At 41.6% G+C, this 19,581-nt stretch overlaps 1 protein-coding gene across 1 annotated transcript; it reads left to right on the top strand.

Moving 5' to 3' along the window:
• Positions 1–172: 172 nt before the first annotated feature.
• Positions 173–18,287, top strand: INTS7 (integrator complex subunit 7). The gene is made up of 20 exons (XM_053458687.1): positions 173–374; positions 1,519–1,648; positions 2,934–3,080; positions 3,529–3,666; positions 4,415–4,461; positions 5,362–5,561; positions 6,554–6,676; positions 6,950–7,067; positions 7,821–7,955; positions 9,363–9,460; positions 9,783–10,022; positions 10,538–10,675; positions 11,322–11,528; positions 12,177–12,371; positions 13,269–13,372; positions 13,740–13,808; positions 14,049–14,181; positions 15,427–15,525; positions 15,820–16,005; positions 17,805–18,287. The coding sequence occupies exons 1-20, from the start codon at positions 275–277 to the stop codon at positions 18,123–18,125; spliced, it is 2,928 nt and encodes a 975-aa protein (XP_053314662.1). The 5' UTR covers positions 173–274; the 3' UTR covers positions 18,126–18,287.
• Positions 18,288–19,581: the final 1,294 nt, after the last annotated feature.

Below are 19,581 nucleotides of genomic sequence, written 5' to 3'. Positions count from 1 at the left end.
CCACCAACCACATTCTACTGGCGGGGCGCGACACAAGCAAGAATGTGCCCGCGTGAAAGTCAGCCTTCAGCCAATGGGGAACGTGTTTACCATGTCCTCTGGGTGTGACGGAATAAGACCTCGACGGCGCTTCTCAGTGGTGGCGCATGCGCAGTTTGGGTGTCATGGCTACCTCGTAGCAGTGAGCGATTGATTCAATTTGTTTCGGTTATAAAGTCTAATAACAGAAGTTAGGGTCGGGTTGGATAGGGTTACGGTAGGATACCGTAGCGATATGGCGTCAGGTGGCGGAGCGGCCAGGTCTTTCCTGGCGGATGCTGGGTATGGGGAGCAGGAACTGGATGCTAACTCGGCACTGATGGAGCTGGATAAAGGTAGCTGCTTAATTCAGACAGAGGCCTGGATATCGGATCTGACCTGGCAGCAAATGGGTTAACAGATAATCACAGATAGATCTTGCCGCGCCTAATATGTATATATATATTATATATATATACATATATATTATATATATATATGCATATATAACCGTATGAGTGATAATGGTACACAATGAAACTAAAATATTCGGGTTTCTTGTTGATTACCCATAATAAATATTAAAATATCACTATATGCACCAGATAAGTAAATCCATTTCCAAGACTGGCCCTGTAACCTGTGTATTTCATATATTGAGAACTCTACAAAATAATTTTAGATGACAACTTGCAGTTTAGCGATGTAACCATCCTCATTAAGTCTTAAAAAAAAAACATTTGAGATCCGTTAGTTATTGTCCCCTTGTTACAAGGAATATATTTATAATATTTGTTCCAAAATCAGTATTAAATTAATTTATTTCTGTTTTGGATGAGTACGTCCCATGATCCCCCTGACAATATAAATGCGAGGGGAAAACAAAGGAAAGTTTTCGTTACACCCTGGCGTGCGTTCCTCTATCCAACACCGCTCTTCTTTTACTTTCATGCCTCGTTACACGGCGATGTTAAACATCCTCGTGGGATCGCTGTTGTGTCGGGGAGGCTGTTCCACTGCATAAAACAATTCCACAAAGAAACAAGCAGATCATGCTTTGTATTCATTCCTCTAATATTTAAGTCACATAAAGCCACGCATAACTCTTTTAAGGAGTTTCTGAGTCTCCATGGCAACAACCTAAAATTCAGTTATAAAAGTTGTCAGAATAGGTGGAGCAGCTTCTATTTTTAATGAAGATGAGTTCTTGTATTGAGCCGTCAGCATCTATTAAAATATTTTAATACTTAAAGCTTCCATTCCTTCAATATCTACAGATGTTGGTTGTAGGGGGCACCTTCATTACATAGCGGGATCGTAAAGGACGCTTGGCTCACGACGTCCCCTTAAATTCCTGTGTCAGAAATTCTACAGTTATACAGTTCCCCGATTCTATGAGCCCAAACCGTTGCTCAGTGTGCTTGGTATGAATGTACGACAGACGTCGTGCGACATTGGCTCCGTGTTATAGTCATCTGTCCTGTTTTTCCGCCCCTTTAGGTTTACGATCCGGGAAGCTCGGAGAGCAGTGCGAAGCGGTGGTTCGTTTTCCAAGACTGTTTCAGAAATATCCATTTCCCATCCTTATAAACTCTGCTTTCCTGAAACTGGCTGATGTGTTCAGAGTTGGGTAAGTGCTGTCTGAGGCGGCGGGGGGTCCCGCTGTCTGGGGCGGCGGGGGGTCCTGCCATGGTCTGTATGCATGCTGGAGTAAGATGGAGAGATCTGATCATGGGGGTAGCGTGCAGACTATGTCAGGCCCCCCAGGGAGCATGGTAACATATTTATATTAAACAGTATAGGTGTAAATGGAGTTAAAGTGATCTGACCTTACTAAACGACATTTGGCCGGGTGATTTCCGCGCTCACAGAAAGGACAGGCGGAGACGTTTATTTAAATACAAATGTAATCTCCCGAAGCGCACATCAAAAGGCAAATGTACGACTGTAAATAGCGTATAGCATCGTCTGTGAAAGCAGTAGGGCCTGTTTGTAAGTAAGGTGTGATAGGATTTGTAGTGTGACGCTTTTGATCTCTGTATATATGATGTCATCGTCCCTATAAGACTTGTGTCTCCCCAATACCTTGTTACAGTCGTTCACATTCTTGTTGCAGTTAGGTACGTCTCTGTTACATACTTGTTATCTCCATCTTCATTCCCAATGTAACCCTGTGGGCTTCATCACTGTATTAAACCCTTCGTTTTCTTATCAAAGAAGCATTTCCTTTTTTCTTAATTTAAAGAACTTACGCTGAGACGAAGGTGTGTCGGCACCTGGAAACCCCTAATTTGGAGTCGGCTATTTGTAATGCACAGTAATATCAGAGATTTTAAAACACCACTCTCCTATAAACTCCTGCCTTAGTGAATAAAACCCACAGTTTATTTTATAAATGAAAGGCAGGGTCCAAATGTAGTCTGTCTGTGTTTGCTGAAATCGGCAGTAAAAGTACCAAATTAAGTGTATTCCTCGAGTCAAACAAATGTATGGAAAACAAGCTTTGTTTGCTTCTCCCATAGTGCAAAGTGATTCACCTTCTGCCCTTACCTTGTTGCACTTGAGATCACAATGCAATTTACCCTCTCTGTCTAATTACCTCCTTGAGGGTAGATATATATATATATGTTGTGTCTATTGGTCTCCTCCTACACTATAATAAGTGATCATGTATTTAATGTGCATTTAATAGATATGTGACTGTGTTCTTTATAGAAACCAGACCTTTTTACTCAGCACCTTTGCATAGCAGGCTTTGAAGGGATAGATAAGTTATACTGGTTATGATTATTTCATGATAGCAGAAATATATTATTATTATTTATTGTTTATATAGCACCATCAAGTCCCGTAGCGCTGATAAACAGTCACAGCCTTGATTTGCTGTTCTGTAACTAATCTGGTTTGTGTTTCAGGAACAATTTTCTTCGCCTCTGCGTGCTGAAGGTGACCCAACAGAGTGAGAAGCACTTAGAGAAAATCCTTAATGTGGATGAGTTTGTGAAAAGAATCTTTTCTGTCATTCACAGCAATGACCCGGTGGCCCGGGCTATTACCCTCCGGTAAGAAAGTCACTCGGCTTGACGTCAGCCTCCGGTTGTTGTTTATGTCAGTATCCTGAATGCTTACATCAGTGTAAAGTCGGTACCTAAGATGGTTATGGTTGCACTACTCACGCTGTATTATAACTGTCCATGTTTTTTCAACCCAAAGTATTTTTCTAGGGGTGTTATAACATTCCATAATGTAAATCGACAATCATGGAGTTAAGCCTCAATGATCACTCCTGTGGGGGGATGATTTTTTTAACAGACGTACCAGGTATGTCATTGGTCTTCAAGGGACATTTATTAATGGCATACATAACACGTCCTCCATTGCAAGGGGGTTCATTTACATTATATAACCGGTTATCCTTTGCATTTGTTTCTCTCCTGTGTCTTGCTATTTTCCATATGATGGGTCGCTGTTTTAAATGTAATTTAAGGGTTGTCCTCTCATGTTCTGCAGAATGCTTGGAAGCATGGCCTCCATAATTCCCGATCGGAAGAATGCCCACCACAGTATCCGCCAGAGTTTGGATTCCCACGATAACGTGGAGGTAGAAGCCGCTATATTTGCTGCTGCACGCTTCTCAGCTCAGTCAAAGTGAGTTTGGTCTTAAGTAAGCGACTCATCTGTATGATCCGTCAAGTTCATGTCTGTTCTTCCTGGGGGTGACTGTTGGCCCTCAAAGTAAAATCTGTCACTTTTCCAAAATCCTGCATTTTACAGTCTTTATGCTAAATAAACCTACGAAATGGTATTTACATTTGAAATTGGTAGTAGATATGTATTATAAACTCATGCATATGCTATAGGAGAAGCTAACATAACTGTCTTTGGGACCTGCATTATTATTATTATTCCTCCTCATTATTATTGTTATTATTTATTGTTTTATATAGCGCTATCATAATCCGTAGCGCTGTACAATGAGTAGACAGGACATAACCATTTGGCTCACAGAAACATCAGGTGAGGAGGGTCCTGCTCAAAAGAGTTTACAATCTAGAGAAAGTTGATGTTTTTTTATTCCTAATCTTTCCTTGAATTCAGCTGTGCCGTGTTGAGTGTTCTTACATTTATTTATTTTATTCTTTATTTTTGTTACTTTTATAGATATTTGTTACACTTTGTTCCAATTCTTTCCATTTCTGGCAGTGTAATCATATGATTCATTTGATTCCTTTTTGTCGAAGTATACATTACATTTTCAATAAGAATCCATTAACCATTCCAACTTCCCAGCTGTGTATATAGGCGAAGGGAACATTAATTTTGATTTAGTTGCACAGTCTATTTCACCCCTACTGCTACATTCTATTAAGATTGCTCCCCCATCTTATTCTTCCAGGGACTTTGCTACTGGAATCTGCAACAAAATTGGGGAAATGATCCAAGGTATGTGCTTTTAATAATCCCTCTTATGTAACCCAGACTTCAGATTTTGTGTTTGGCAGCATGGGGTCCGGTCATCCAACCTGAAGATCTCTTAATGCGTATTAATATAATCTGCAATCCGATGTTACTGTACATTTAGAGGACTGTATGGAGTAATGGGTGCGAAAGGAGAATGTGATTCCTTGCATTAGCTTCCCTAACTCGAATATACTGACTTGCGGAGTGTATAAATAGTAATGGTGAAAGTGGTTATTTCTGGGCTTCACTTTAATTGACTGTTTTTATGGTTATATACTGTAGTTTAAACCTCGACCTTCTCTTTGGGGGGGAGGAGTAGGAACTTGATATAAAATAGGATCTATTGTTTTACGGCTGCTGCCATCAGGATTGAATGCCATTATTAAACGGTTGTATAGCTAAAGCTAATATTTGGCTCCGTGTAATTATTTATTGACAGGGGGCTCATTGTATTTAAACTTGCTCTTAGAAGTGTCAAGCTTCAAAAAGCAGAGTGGTTTTATCCTTTGTATTATCTTATTGACACTTCACATTGTCACACAACAGGGGTTTCTGACGGTCAAAACCCCATCCCATTGAAGATGGTGACCACAGGCAGTACTGATGTTCTACAGTCATTTATTTAACATGATATATAGACAAATTGTGAGCTTATGAACGCTCACAGGCTGCTGTAGGACATGTAGATTCTTGACTATTGTGTATAGAATTCCAGTATCAATAACTGTAAAATGTAAATATGGATTTCTGCATAATTTAGACAGAAAGTTGTAACAAGGTATTGTAATATATATAGTGGTATAGTGTGCATGTTCAATATATATATAATTAGTATTATGAGACTCTCTCTAACGTACTGTCCTCTAATTCTTGTGTTTATAGGGTTGGCCACTCCTGTGGATTTGAAGCTGAAGCTGATCCCCATTCTCCAGCACATGCACCATAATGCCATTTTGGCCTCCAACAGTCGCCAGCTTCTGCAACAATTGGTGACGTCGTATCCGTCCACGAAGATGGTCATCGTAACGCTGCACACCTTCACGCTGCTGGCTGCGTCCTCTTTGGTTGACATCCCTAAGCAGGTAATGGCAGCTCTTTGACGAACGCACTAAGGTGGCTGGGAAAAAAGGGGGGATAAAAGCTTACTATAGTTATATATATATTTATATATTAAGGAGTAAAGCCTCCTTTCTATTGTGTAATATTTTAACACTGTCCTGCCCGGAAGAATTTATGTTTGGGTAAGCCTGCTAGGAAAAGGGCTGGGTATGCATTCAGATCATTAATTCCGCATTTAGCTATGTAATCTGGAATGGATTTTATCCAGAAATTTTAATTTGCTTCAAGGTCAGATTAAAATTTTCCAAGAGGATAATTCATGAACAGTCCATAAAATATGTTTAGTGTCTCCTGTTAGTTTTATTCCATTTCAAAGTAACATTTCAGCCATTATATGCACTTTAATGCATATGATAACTGCATGGCTCCTGTACATTTTCACGATACCCCCTTTGAAAATGCATGGAGGATTTCTGCAGAATCCCCCCCTCATATACTTTTTCCCCATCCCCGCTCCCCAGCTATTTTCCGTGCATTCCATAGGCTGCTGAGCTACTAACATTTCTGCAGGAAGGATGCGCATGAGCTTGTAAAATGCTGTCTATAAGTTTCAGGTCTCTGCATCTCCGTCTGTAAAGCAAACCACAGATCCCATCCACAGAATCTAAATCTAAAGCATCTAGTTACATTCTGCACATGCCGCAGAGAGCCTTGCAATCGACTGTTAACTCCGCTGATAACTCCGCTGCCGTAATACGTTTGCTTGGTCTGTATCCCGGCAGGCTTGCGTATAGAACATTGTAAAGGATGCTAGCAGATGTTGTATGGTTATGTTTGTGATGCACACACAATCATCATTGGCTTCGGATGATTTCTAGACGCAGTTAGTGTATTTTAATAGTCCCTTCGTGTTTCACTCTGGATATCTTGTTACGTTTGTATGCCGGCCGGCATCCATTTAATATTTTCGCATGCGATGACATCACGCTTACTTTAGATTTGGTCTCTCTTGCAGATTCAGCTTCTGTTACAGTATTTAAAAAACGACCCCAGAAAAGCAGTAAAGAGGCTTGCTATTCAAGATCTGAAGTTTTTGGCTAACAGAACCCCTCACACATGGAGCAGAGAAAATATTCAGGTGCTGATCATCTTTTTATTTCTTTTTTTATTATTGTGCACAAAGCTATTTATATAACTGCCGGAATTAAAGTCCGTGGTCTCTTTAAAAGGGGACTCCATGTGCAGCGGGACGTTTTCTCTTGTCGTATAATGTTAGCTCTGTAAGGAGATGGCTTTGTTAATCCTCGCTAACCCATTTTTGAGAATTGCTGCAGGTTTATGACCCGTGGATCTGGGCGGCTGAGGGTTTGACGTTATCCATTCATTGTATTTCCTATAATTCTCTTCCCAGGCGCTGTGTGAGTGTGCGCTCCAAACGCCATATGACAGCCTGAAGCTCGGCATGCTCGCCGTTCTCTCCGCGCTGTCAGGTAGTATCGCTATCAAACAGTTCTTCAGTGCGGCGCCAGGTAAGTCGTTGGCATGAGCAGCAAATTCAGTGAACACTTCATGGACTTGGATTGAAAGAGGAAGCCGTCGTTCAGTATTTCTCCAAAATCAGAACAGAAAATAGACACAGCTTTTCATTTAATAAAACTACTTTTAGGAAATCGCCAGCCAGCGTATTAACGTTAACATTGTGCCTTAACCCCGTTCCGTGGCTGATGTGGATATCGTAGCTTATGAAGCAAGCTAGCATGCCAGTGTACCAGTCCCTTACATTACATCTACACCTTTAATTATTATTGTTCTAATTATTATAATTATTTCCTCAAAGCTTTACATATAAATCCCCTGATATGCCACTGTAATATATATATATATATATATATATATATAATAATTACAAAATCCTGCAGTATATTGCCTGTGATGACATGCAAATGGTGTATTGTTCACACAGGAATCCACAAACCGTAATAGTGATAATATTACAATTATTTCTTATCGGATAAGTTGGGCTTTTTGGATCAGCAGCAGGGTTGAATTTGATGGACTTGAGTTTTTTTCCTCTTCAAACTTAATTACCGAGTTACTAATGCTGAGTATTGTTGGCTGTATGTATTGAATAGGCATATCCCAAACACTTTATGTACAGGGCATGTGAAATTGTGCTTGATAAGGTGGAAATATTTCAACGGCTTTAAAATCTCCGTTTTTAATATAATAATAATAAAGGTTGACGGACTTGGCTAATTCATTTTCGCTACACCTTGTTTTAGGAGCCATATCAGGCCCAGCGAGGTATTCGGATCTAATAAAGTTGGCGCAGGAGTGCAGTTACCATAGTAATCGCGGCATTGCAGCCCACGGCGTGACGGTTCTTACGAACATCGTTTCATCCTGTCAGGACAAAGGTGAGGTCATAAAGAGTTTTATGAGTGCCGGAAGTGCATTTTATGAGTTATATTCGTTCTCAAAATAAAGATTTTATCCGAGTTGAATAAAACAAATTAAATTTTATATAAAATAAGTATTACATTATAATATATATTATAGCGTTATTAAATCATATTAAATATAGGTTTGTCTTAGTCTGTCAGCTCTAGTTTTGTCATACCCTATAGGAAGCACTATGTTAATTGTGGGTGCTATATAAATAAAAGATATATGTATATACCCCCCTTTTAGCTTTCTCCCTACCGATATAATAAAGCTGTCCAGGCTACCTGTAAGATTTGCTGTCCACTATACTCTCTGGTCTAATAAACTATCCTGAGCAGCGCTCGGCTTTCTACCGCCTGCCGCGGCCAATAAGCGTAAATCAGAAGACTTGCTTATTACTGTGGGCACCTGGGGCAACTATCACATTATTTTTCTATTGAAGTTCAGTATGGAAACTTACACTGTGGATCTTTTTGGCCCTCTTAAAGGTTCACTTTTTCTTTCCGATCCGTTTGCTTCATTGGAATCGGTTGTTTTTATTATTAGAGCCGTATGTCTTGTAACCCGTGTTGTTTAGCATGTACTACGAGCGCATAACATCTCCCTACACGTGATGTACTCCCCACCAGACAGCTCCAGGGCTGGGTTGGGAATGGCGAGTGGGGGTCTTTTTGGTCCCCCGTGCACATGTGTGGCAGGCAGTCTCATTGATTTTAGTGGGAATGCATTCCTGCCACTGATTGGCTGCATCAAGCAGCCAACCGATGGCAAGAATTGCCAGACCGCAGAGGAGGGCAGCTGCAGCGCTGTGTCTTCTAGCTCAGATAAGTGCTTTTGAAGAATGGGTACGAAAGTATTTGGTATTTTTAGTGGGGCTGTCAGGAACATTAAAGTGTTAAAGTTTGATAAGATTGATTGTAATCTGCGCCGTTTCCTTACTACTCTTGACTGCAATCCGGGGGTTAATCCACCAGGGAAACGGGGCAGAACATTTAAATATGCCCCACACTGTATCGTACCAATCATATGTAGATAAAAATATCAACAGAGGCAAACTATTGCTAAAACAAGTAAAAAAAACACACAGAAAAGCACAGCACATAACTAGACATTGTGTATTTTGGAGCTATTATTCTCTTGGGAATCTTGGCCTGGGGTAGTAGCGTCTGCACTGTATTCCAGTCTTTGGGGTGTTAGACTGTTCCTTGAATTGTACCCCAAATCCTCAAATATCCTTCCCCAAATGTATAGTGGAGTGCATTAAGTTTTCCCATACAGTACTTCAGCATTGAAAAGTGAAATACATTTTCCATTTGGTTGGATGTGTATCTGATTTCTCAAACCCCGTAATCTAATTCTTCTTACTTTTTTCACATCAGATCCTTTGGGTCTAGAAAAAGATGCCGTGTACGGACTGGAATCTCTCTTAGTTCTTTGTAGCCAAGGTAACAGCACGGGAGCTCAGCTAACATTAAAGGTACGTTATGTGATTACCCTGATTTCATAAAAGAACAGGCAGTGAACATGTTAAATAATGCACTAATTTCACAAATATATATATATATATAATGCACTCATTTCACAAACACAAGAAATCTGCAGATTGTCAGAGTAAAGATGTATTGATCTTTATTGGGACCCATGACATGGATTCTCACAGTTCCTTCCATTTACTATAATCTATAACTTTCTGTTATGAAAAAAACAAAAAAAAGGGTGGAATAACAGCACGTGCTACAGGGTGCTGGAGTTGGAGTTAATGAACCTGTGCTTATTATTCTTCTTATTTATTTTCATAGATAGCGTTATCGTGCATGGTTAAATTGGCGAAGAGCCGTCCTTATCTGAGCCAGTCGGTGGTGGAGTCCCTGTTAACGCAGCTGCACAGCGCTCACGACTCGGCCAGGATCTACATGTGTCACTGTCTGGCGTCTGTGGCCATGCAGCTCCCGGTCTTGGGGGACGGAATGCTGGGGGACATCGTGGAGCTTTACAAAGTAATCGGCCGCTCGGCCACCGACAAGCAGCAAGAGCTCCTGGTAAGAAAATGCCAATAAGCAGATAATTACCGGAGAATACGTTATTAATGCTCGCGGTGAAGACCGAAGTGTGTGGGTTTTGTTTTCCTGTAGAACGTTTTAATAGATATTTTGGGATTTTGTCAGAATGGAGTCTTCAGATAAATATGTAATATGTACTATACAATAAAACAAGCATATGTCATTTTTTTATGCACCTAAAGTGGGTCTGTTCGCTAGAGAGAGACTTGGCAGGAGAATTCACAAAAGAATAGTCGCCCGCGTCACTATTCATTATGAAGGGCCAACACTGGAAGAAATCCCCAGCATTAACGGCTGAGCTGGCCCCGTATAATGCATAATCAAGTGTTTAAGGAGACTTTCAAGAACTCTTGCTGGTTTAACTAACTATATATTTTAAAATAGATATTTATTTTGTAAGCGGAAGACGGTAAAGAGATTATCTGACTTCATTTACATTAGTGATGTCACTAACTATGTCACAGTAAATATAATGGTTTATTTTGCCTGCACAGGTGAGTCTGGCCACAGTTATCTTTGTTGCCAGTCAGAAAGCTCTGTCGCCAGAAGTAAAGACCATCATCAAACAGCAGCTAGAAAACGTCTCCAATGGATGGACCGTGTACAGGATAGCCAGACAAGCCTCAAGAATGGTGCGTTCTGCGGTCTCTCCTAGATTCCGCTTCTTTCAGTTATATATATATATAGACTTTAAAGCATGAATCTTCCCCAAATCTTGTATTTTATTGTTCATTATACTAAATTAACCCATTGTGGCTGATCCCTTAGATGAGGGCCACTTAAGTCAACGGCCTTCCTGATTTTGAGGCTTGATGGAGTTTAAATGTCTCCTCCACCTGTTGCAAGCTTTAGCGAAGTCTCAGACTGGACCCCGTACGGATTTCCAGTCAGCTGCAAAGTGAAGGGGGAACATTTGCCCACCTTGCTCTCCATCTACCCCGTCCCAGAGACCTGTATATATATATATATATTCGTGCAGCACATCTCCTTGGGGCTGTACAGCGGGACTCCGGATCATTCTGTTTGCATATTAATATACGCAATAGGGGTCCTCCGTAGGTTTATACCATGGGACTCCCTATTCTCACGATCTGCATGATTATTCCTCCCATTAAGTTATCTCTCCCCTATTATTACGTTGCTGAGCTTTTTTTTTGGTTCTGACAGCCTTTGTAAGGGTAGGAGGGAGAGAAGGAACTTGATCAGATAACGCTCGCTCTGCTTTTATTTTAAGTCAGAAAGCACAGAATACATTATTGTCTGTCTTTCTCTCCGTAGGGAAATCATGATATGGCCAAGGAGCTGTACCAGAGCCTGCTGACACAAGTGGCGTCCGAGCACTTTTACTTCTGGTTAAACAGCCTGAAGGAATTGTCCACGGCCGAGGAACGCCTGACCGCGCTGCAAGAAGACGATTACAGCTCGGCCCTCTCTTGTATTTCCGAGTCTTTGAAATCTTACCACAAAGGCATAGCATCGCTGACCGTGAGCACATTGGCTTTATGATCTTTGGGAGGAGAGACATACAGGGTGTCTCTATACGGAAGAATACATTAAAGCTGTAATTGTTTCCAGCTGCCGTTCTAAACCCCCACATGGAATGTTTTATTCCAAGACTGCCGCGTTCGTATATACTGAACGTATCCGCGCAGGCGACATAAACGTGATATGCGAGGCTTATTCTGTATAGCGTTACGTTTCAGACTATTCCCCGTCCTGATTCCTACACCTGTAGAGTAATAGATTTAAAATATTTTCTTCTCTTAACCTATTTAGGATCAAAATTACTGTTTTTATATATTTTTTCCTTTTCACGTGAATATTTATTATAAAAGTGACAACCCATAATGATACAAGCCCTGTACAGTGCAAGTCCTGGAAGCGGCTTAGAGACCCCAGTAGGAATATAGTGTCGTCTTTACTGCTGGATCATTTGAAACGAAGGATGGTGTATTAAATGACCGTGTTACGCATGATGTACGAGCTAAAAATATTAAGCGTATTCCCCTCGATAACTGAATATAATAGTAATACAATGAATGTGTCGGATGTGCCGCTTTCTCTTTAAACATGAACACGATTCGCTGAGATGTTGCTGAAGGACCCCTGGTAATTTTGTCGCTTGGTTTTCAGGCTGCCAGCACCCCCATGAACCCGCTAAGCTTCCAGTGCGAGTTTGTGAAGCTGCGGATCGATGTCCTGCAGGCGTTCTCTCAGCTCATCTGCACCGGTAACAGCCTGAAAACGAGCCCCCCTCCGGCCATCGCGTCCACCATAGCCATGGCTTCCGGGAACGATCTCCAGCGCTGCGGGCGCATTTCAACCCAGGTATGTCCTGCGGCTCCTCACCCTGCGCGCGGCTCTCTACGGTCCTGCAAGCGAGTGGTTTAGTGTGTGGGGGGGGGGGGCAGAAGGATTTATAGTTCTGAAATCTGCTGCTCCCCAAAGCTCCAAGCACCGTCACGCTTTAATACAGGCTGTAGCGGGGCGACAGAAGACAATCCCACTATGTGTATATATATATATATGTATATATATATATATGTGTGTGTGTGTGTATGTATATATGTGTGTGTGTATATATATATATGTATGTTAATACATACAATTTAGCTGGTGGCAACCATTCAGCCCGTCTGGTCTGCCTCTTTTTCCTGATGTCAAGACTCAAACCTTAATCAGTTCTTGGCCTCTTCTTTGATTCAGGATTGATTCCCATGCATGTATAAATTCTCTTACTGTGTTAACCTCTGCTACTACTTCTGCTGAGGGGCTGTTCCACTTATCTACCCCCTCTCTGTAAAGTAAAAGTTCCTTATATTACATATAAAGCTCTGACCCTCTAGTTTTAGATGATGACCTCATGCTCTGACGTTTCTCCTCCTTCCCTCCTGTACTTTGTGAAATCCCTTTAAGTATTTAAATGTTTTCAATAAACTGTCCTTGGCAGAGCTGTGTCGGCTCACGCTGTGTCCTTTTCTCAAAATGCTGCTAAATACCCTACGTTAGAACAAGAGGTCATTAACTAAAACTAGAGGGTCTGGTGTTTAGATAAAGGGAACAGTGACCAGAAAAAGTGGTAGAAGCTAATGCAGTAAGGGAATGTAAACATGGATGGGACAGGCAAAAGCTTTCATGAATCTAAGGCAATATCAAGGACAGACTAGATGGTCCTCATCCGCCGTTGAATTCTGCGTTATTTGTCGCGTGTTATTTGTCTTGCAGATGAAGCACTGTATGGAGGAATTCAAAAATCTCGCCGCACGCTACAATGATCTCTACAGATCTTCTTTTGACGCGGATTCTGCAACTTTGAGAAACATAGAAATGTATCCTTCGTTATTGTGACAATCATCGGAACTTGTTTTCCCCCTACAGAAGCCATTTTTCAGATTAAATCGTATAGACTACTGTCAGAGCGAAGTAAATATACGTATTTTTGGTTGAAGTACAGCTCTCTTTCATGCAGCCCTGCTGCAGCAGCTGCCTTCCTCATTTGTGGTCTGGCATTAGATGTTGCTGATTGGCTACTTGAAGCAGCGCAGGAAAGCGCTCCCATTTTAAGCAATGCTTACCACGAATACGCACAGGGGTCTCTGGGATACAGATTTGCTTTTGCCGATCTGGCCGAGGGAATTTCTTATTTTATTGAAGACATTAACAAGCCTTAACTTTTTGTTATTACTTACGATCCAGACAACAACAGAGCTGCCTTTTGATTTCGTATACCATCGAAGCCCTTATTTTGGACCCGGAATCTTGTAGGTAAGTGTGCCGTGTCCAGATCCCGTATTCATATTTACTTTGCCCCGTGAGTGTCTGCGTTCATTAAAATGCCAGTATTTAGAGCCACGTGTTGGTCTCCAGCCAGCGCATGGGGGGCAGACGATGCTCAACAACCTTTGTGTAGCAGAATTGGACACCTGTGGCCCTCTTGGTGTTGGCTGACTCCATTAGCCTCATCCGACCTTGGTAATTCATGCAAATCTGTTATTTGTATTGCAGTTTCCAGGATTGCAGCCTGAGTGGCTCTGGGCAGGCCGACAGTGAATACGAGAGGAAGATGCTCTCCGTTTTTAACCACGTACTGGAAGAAGTGGAGCTCCTCGGCAGAAAATACCCCCCTGTGTCTTACCTGGTAAGCGACCAGCAAGTTTTAGGTGATTCAGATACCTAGCTGCAGTACGACGCTGCGTCTTCAATGTGTATTAGTTGTACGTGAGCAGAGCGCATAATCCTCCTGAAGTCCCGTCCCCCCGTCTATCTGTTCAGATCTCCTGAGATACATAGGTGGCGAGTATTGCTTTGTTCTGCTCCCCTACCCTATAATAGGAATGTAATTGAAAGCAGGTCATTCTAGGCCTGTTTGGACACTTTAAGAAAAATCCTAGTTTTTTAGGATATTAAGCATATTTTAGTGATGATTTTTTTTTTTTTTTTTTTTTTTTTTTACCGCATCCCACCTTGTGTTTATTTCTGCTTTAATAAACACTAACTTATTCACCTACTCTGAGCTCACTTTACTTTTCCTCACTACTGAGAACCAGGGAGGTGTTTCAATGGGGAGAAATTTTAATGTATAAATACTTATGAGTTAAGGGACATATAGAACATATTATAGTTCAGTCCTTCTAATAAAAAGGGTTTTTTTCAGTAACAGAAATGGTGAAGGTTAAAAGTGAAGTAGTGTCAAAGCATCCTATAGGTTGCTATGGTGATTGCACCATAGTTCCTCCGTAAATGCATTAGTTGCATGGAAATCATCCGTTTAAATTAATATCTGTATGCTGTTGGTGCGACTGATGAAATGCATGAGAAAATGAAATAAATGAGCGTGGAAGAGCAGTATTAATGCGTGCGGTAATTGAATAAACACGTGTGCGCTGAGCCCACGGGAGGGATACACGGGAGGGATACACGGGAGGGATACACGGGAGGGATACACTGGAGGGAATCTCGGAACAGATCTGAATGGCTGTGTAATTTAATGCGGTGAAGCCGCATGGGATGGTTACACGTAGGGTTACCTGGCAAACAGCGGGTATCTTATGTAGTCTGGCTTTACAGACACAAACCAACTTACTTATCATGTTTTTAATATTTAAACATTTTATTTTCATGCCATGACACTTATCTACACCTTCTCACACATTTACAAAACAAATGTATTTGTTCACCCCTTAGGGGAAACCCTCAGTATAATATCTATATATATTTATACTCCTGATTAATGTATTTCCTTAGAGGGTCTGAGATCTGTGACCGCTGCTCCATTCTGCATGCGGCAAATATACTGATCACAGAACCGATCCTTTCACAAAGTAAGTACGCTGGATACATTAACTGACTGAAGTTTTTGTTTTCTGCGTCCGTGTCTCCCCAGCACACCTCCTGCCTGTGCAATGCGGTCATCAGCCTCCTAAAAGTCCCGCTTTCATTCCAGAGATATTTTTTCCAGAAGCTGCAGTCCACGAGCATCAAGGTAAGAACCAGCCTTCCCGTGCCAAAGTGTAAAACAAATCGTGTGTATTGGATTTTGGATTGTCAGAGCAAAAATACTGTATAAATATACATGGGTATGTGTGTGTGTGTATATATATATATATATATATATATATATATATATATTTTCTCTGCATCCTTCAGTGAGTTAAGTGCTTAATGTAAAAATAATAGAATTACACAGCAGATAAGAACCATTTGCCCCATGGAGTCTGCCATATTTTTCTGTATGCTGTAAACCACAAAACGTATAACCGTTTTTCTCCTTGTTCAGCTCGCCTTGTCCCCATCTCCTCGCAATCCCACGGAGCCGATCCCCGTCCAGAGTAACCAGCAGCTGGCCTTGAAGGTGGAGGGAGTTGTACAACACGGCTCCAAACCGGGGCTGTTCCGCAAGATCCAGTCCGTCTGCCTCAACGTCTCGTCCGCGCTGCAGAGTAAACTGGGCCAGGACTTTAAAGTAAGTGCTGTAACTGTCATAGGATTCCCTCATTCATACTCTATCATAGGATTCCCTCATTCATACTCCTCAAAGTTAGCATCACCCTCTGTTGGGTGAAGTGTTGCTCCTGTGTGCTTAAAAGAGAAGGTTCTTATATAAAGGCACAATGCTGCTTTAGGTAAGGATTGTGCTTCCACAGGTGGTATAAATGTAACCTGTACCATTGTCTTGATGTGTTGGGTTTGAATACTGGCGGGTTCTAAATGTTAATCTTATACTGAAGATAATACCGGGATCTTGGCGTGTTAGTATCTGCATGGTCTTTGGTTATTCTCTCCTGCTTTTATAAAGAATAACTACCCTTGCCCCCCCATTAAATACCCCGGACAGAACCCGTCAAAGTTCCCTAGTCTGTTGGTGACCTGTCACCCCCTTTATATGTAATTGGACTTCTTGTTTGTTAACCGTGTGGTTTAACGGCCCTTATGAGAACGTATGAGGTAGTGATCCGCTTACGGAAAGGCGGCCAAGAGTGTTACTTTAAACCTTAACAAGGGTTGTTCTAAAATAGTTGATATTTGCGATGATTTTATCATCTTACCGTCCTGGAGCTGCTTTTACCTTTTCATTACTTTGGAGTAACACAAGGTAGGACATACTGATACAGAAGGATAAGAGGACCCTGCTCCTGCCAGCTTACGATATATGAGAAGTCTATTATAAAGCGTACCTGTCAATGAAAGATAAGTGTATAGGGGCAGCCTTTCACCTATACATCGTGCAGCCATTCAGCCACGGAATGTATCAGAGGAAAGATAAATTAAATTCCCCCCAAAACGTCTGTGCGGGCACTAAGGTACCGGTGATCCTAGCTGGTATCCGAACGGTCGCTCTGTGGACATATGGGCTTTTCTGCTCGTCTGACTCGTTTGCACAGATGGAAGTGCTTAGTATTCAGGTTCCAAATGAAGTGACGCTAGACCTCATCTGCCACGTCGGGGAGAAAATAAAATGTTATACAATAAAGAAGAAGGAATCCCGCCTCATCGCAAAACATAATATACTACTGTCTGAACAGTCCCAGAAATCAAATGTTATACAATAAAGAAGATGGAATCACTAAACATAATATACCTGTCTGAACAGTCCCAAAAATCAAATGTTAAGTAATTCTTCAGCAGTTTATTGCCTTTTTAATCACGGCAGCCTAGTTTTCCCCGTACAACTTATTTCCCCAAAAGCATAGTCAGGAATTTAAAATTCCAGAGCTGAAACATCAGCCAAATTTCTGATTTCCACGGTAACATTTTGGAGAATTCATTTCTTTTTCCTTCCCCGTACTTAGCACTTTGCTGGCTTCTGACAGCGATGCGTGAAATACAGGGTGGCAGCCGTCAAATATATTAACTCCAAATATCACGCTACTCGAGAGTCGTTACAAAAAGGAGGATAATATGAGGCGGGATGGTACTTTTCCGTAGATGGTGTTCTATGCCGCCTAAGCTGTGTATTGTACGCCGTAAATGTAATGCATTGTGTGATGTGTTGTGCTGCGTGTACGCTATATGGGAAGCTGCAGCTTCAGAAAAATTATGAATGAAGCAACATTTTCCGTGATTAAGGAACTTGGGGGGTCCCAGCAGTATGGTGTTGCTCAGCCACTGGGATGTGAGGATATTTAAGCTTGATTTATAACCGTGAACGGCTGCTTTGTAACCCCATATATTTTTTTTCCTGTATTTTCTAACCCATTTAATAATTTGCATTATTCATTTTAATAATAAACCCCGCACTGATGACTTCTTCTTCTTTGCTAGATCTCTGCGGAGGGTGTAAGAAGTGAGATGGAACAGAAGGTTGAGCCGCACAATGATTACTTCAGCACGCAGTTCCTGTTAAACTTCTCGGTGCTCGGGACGCACCAGATTACCGTGGAATCATCCGTCATAGACTCTAACGGGATCCTGTGGAAGACCGGTCCAAAGACTACAATCTTTGTCAAATCTTTAGAAGATCCGTATTCCCAGCAGATACGATTGCAGCAGCAACAGCAGCAACAAGCGCAACAGCCGCTGCAGCAGCCACTCCAGCCGCCACCCCAGCAGCAGCAGCAGCGAAATGCATACTCCCGGTTCTAGTTGGCCGGCGACGGGAGCGTAATACAAATCTATTCCTTTTGGTTTAGTTACAGTAATGGTATTTTGTAATATTACCGTGAATGGGGAAATAGCACAATGTATATGTTAATTTCAACATCTTTGCTTTATTCTGTCTGCATAAAAGTGCAACTTCCTAAAGCAGTATTCTTGTTTACATTTTTTTTTCTTTTCTTGATAAACAACGCTTTGTTCCTGAAATATGCGACCTGCAGCTCCTCGTCTATGGCTGCAATCTTATTACCCTCAGCCTGCCTTTATTGAGGTTGAGTTGCTGCATCATTTTGGAGAGCCAACACGCTTGATGTACAAAGAGCAATAAAGAGGTTAAATGCTGAATGACGGTAATGGCTACGACAATCCCCTTGGTTTACATGGTAAGTGGTCCCAAAAAGGTCACAAGCCCCTAATTCTAATTTTAGGAATAGTTCTCTGTTTGTGCTGCATGTCATTCATGAAGCATATGAAACTGCAGCTCTCCTGCTACATTCAGCATTTCAGCAATTGGTCATGGAAATCATCATCTCTAAGCACATACTGGCTTTACACCTAATATTCCCTGTTGATGTTATTTTCGTTAGTGTATGGACACGGTAATCTGTTTAAAATGTCCGTTTTTGGTACAAAATGAAATGAATGGTACAAAATTTTATGTATGGGCTTTAGCCACGTTATTTAATGTACAGGTGGTGTGATGGTGTGGAATTAATATATTGATAATACATGTAATAAATTCAAAGAACAAACAAGGGCCCCCCAAAAATACTATAACGATTTGTAATTCAAGGCAATTGTAACCATTTCCATACTGAGTCATAAGTTACAATCTATGAGCACATCCTCATCAGTGAATCTACAATCTCAAGCATGAAACATGATGTAAACAAGCTGTACCCAGGAGCTCGTGCACATCGGCGCTGTCACCCAGGGTAAAGGCGATCTATATATGTAATAAAGCACGGTTCCGTGCGGTCACTATCGGTCACTATCGGTCAGCGGTGACGTTGTTGACACAAGGCTCTCGTGTGCTGTAAGGTTACTGTGTTCTGGGATGCAGCCAGATTTCCGGACAAAAGTGCAAAGATATATGTTAAAGGTCTTTACAGGATAATAGTGAGTAGTGGTTGACACGGGTTACTGGGTCATCCAGCATTAAATACTTTCTCGTCGGGCCTGGACTGGTAAAAGAGACATCCAAGTCCAGCCTTCTTGCTCATCCTCTCCCGAAGCAGATCGCAGGCTCTATGGTCACGGGTTGAATGCAATGTACACCTATTCCTAGGCCGTGTCCCAAATGTTGTAATTACCATTACTAATGTTTCTGTGCCCAAATAAAAGGTCATTTTATGAGCTCTGAGGGCACTTGACCAAATGTGTAGCCCATGACCAGCTATCGAAAACGTGTCTAGTCCTGCTCTCCTGACGTTCCTCCCTTTGA

This window comes from Spea bombifrons, chromosome 3, assembly GCF_027358695.1.
Source record: "Spea bombifrons isolate aSpeBom1 chromosome 3, aSpeBom1.2.pri, whole genome shotgun sequence".
NCBI classification, from domain to species: Eukaryota; Metazoa; Chordata; class Amphibia; order Anura; family Pelobatidae; genus Spea; species Spea bombifrons.
The sequence above is the reverse complement of the archived record's forward strand: the minus strand, read 5'-3'. Positions and strand labels throughout refer to the sequence as shown.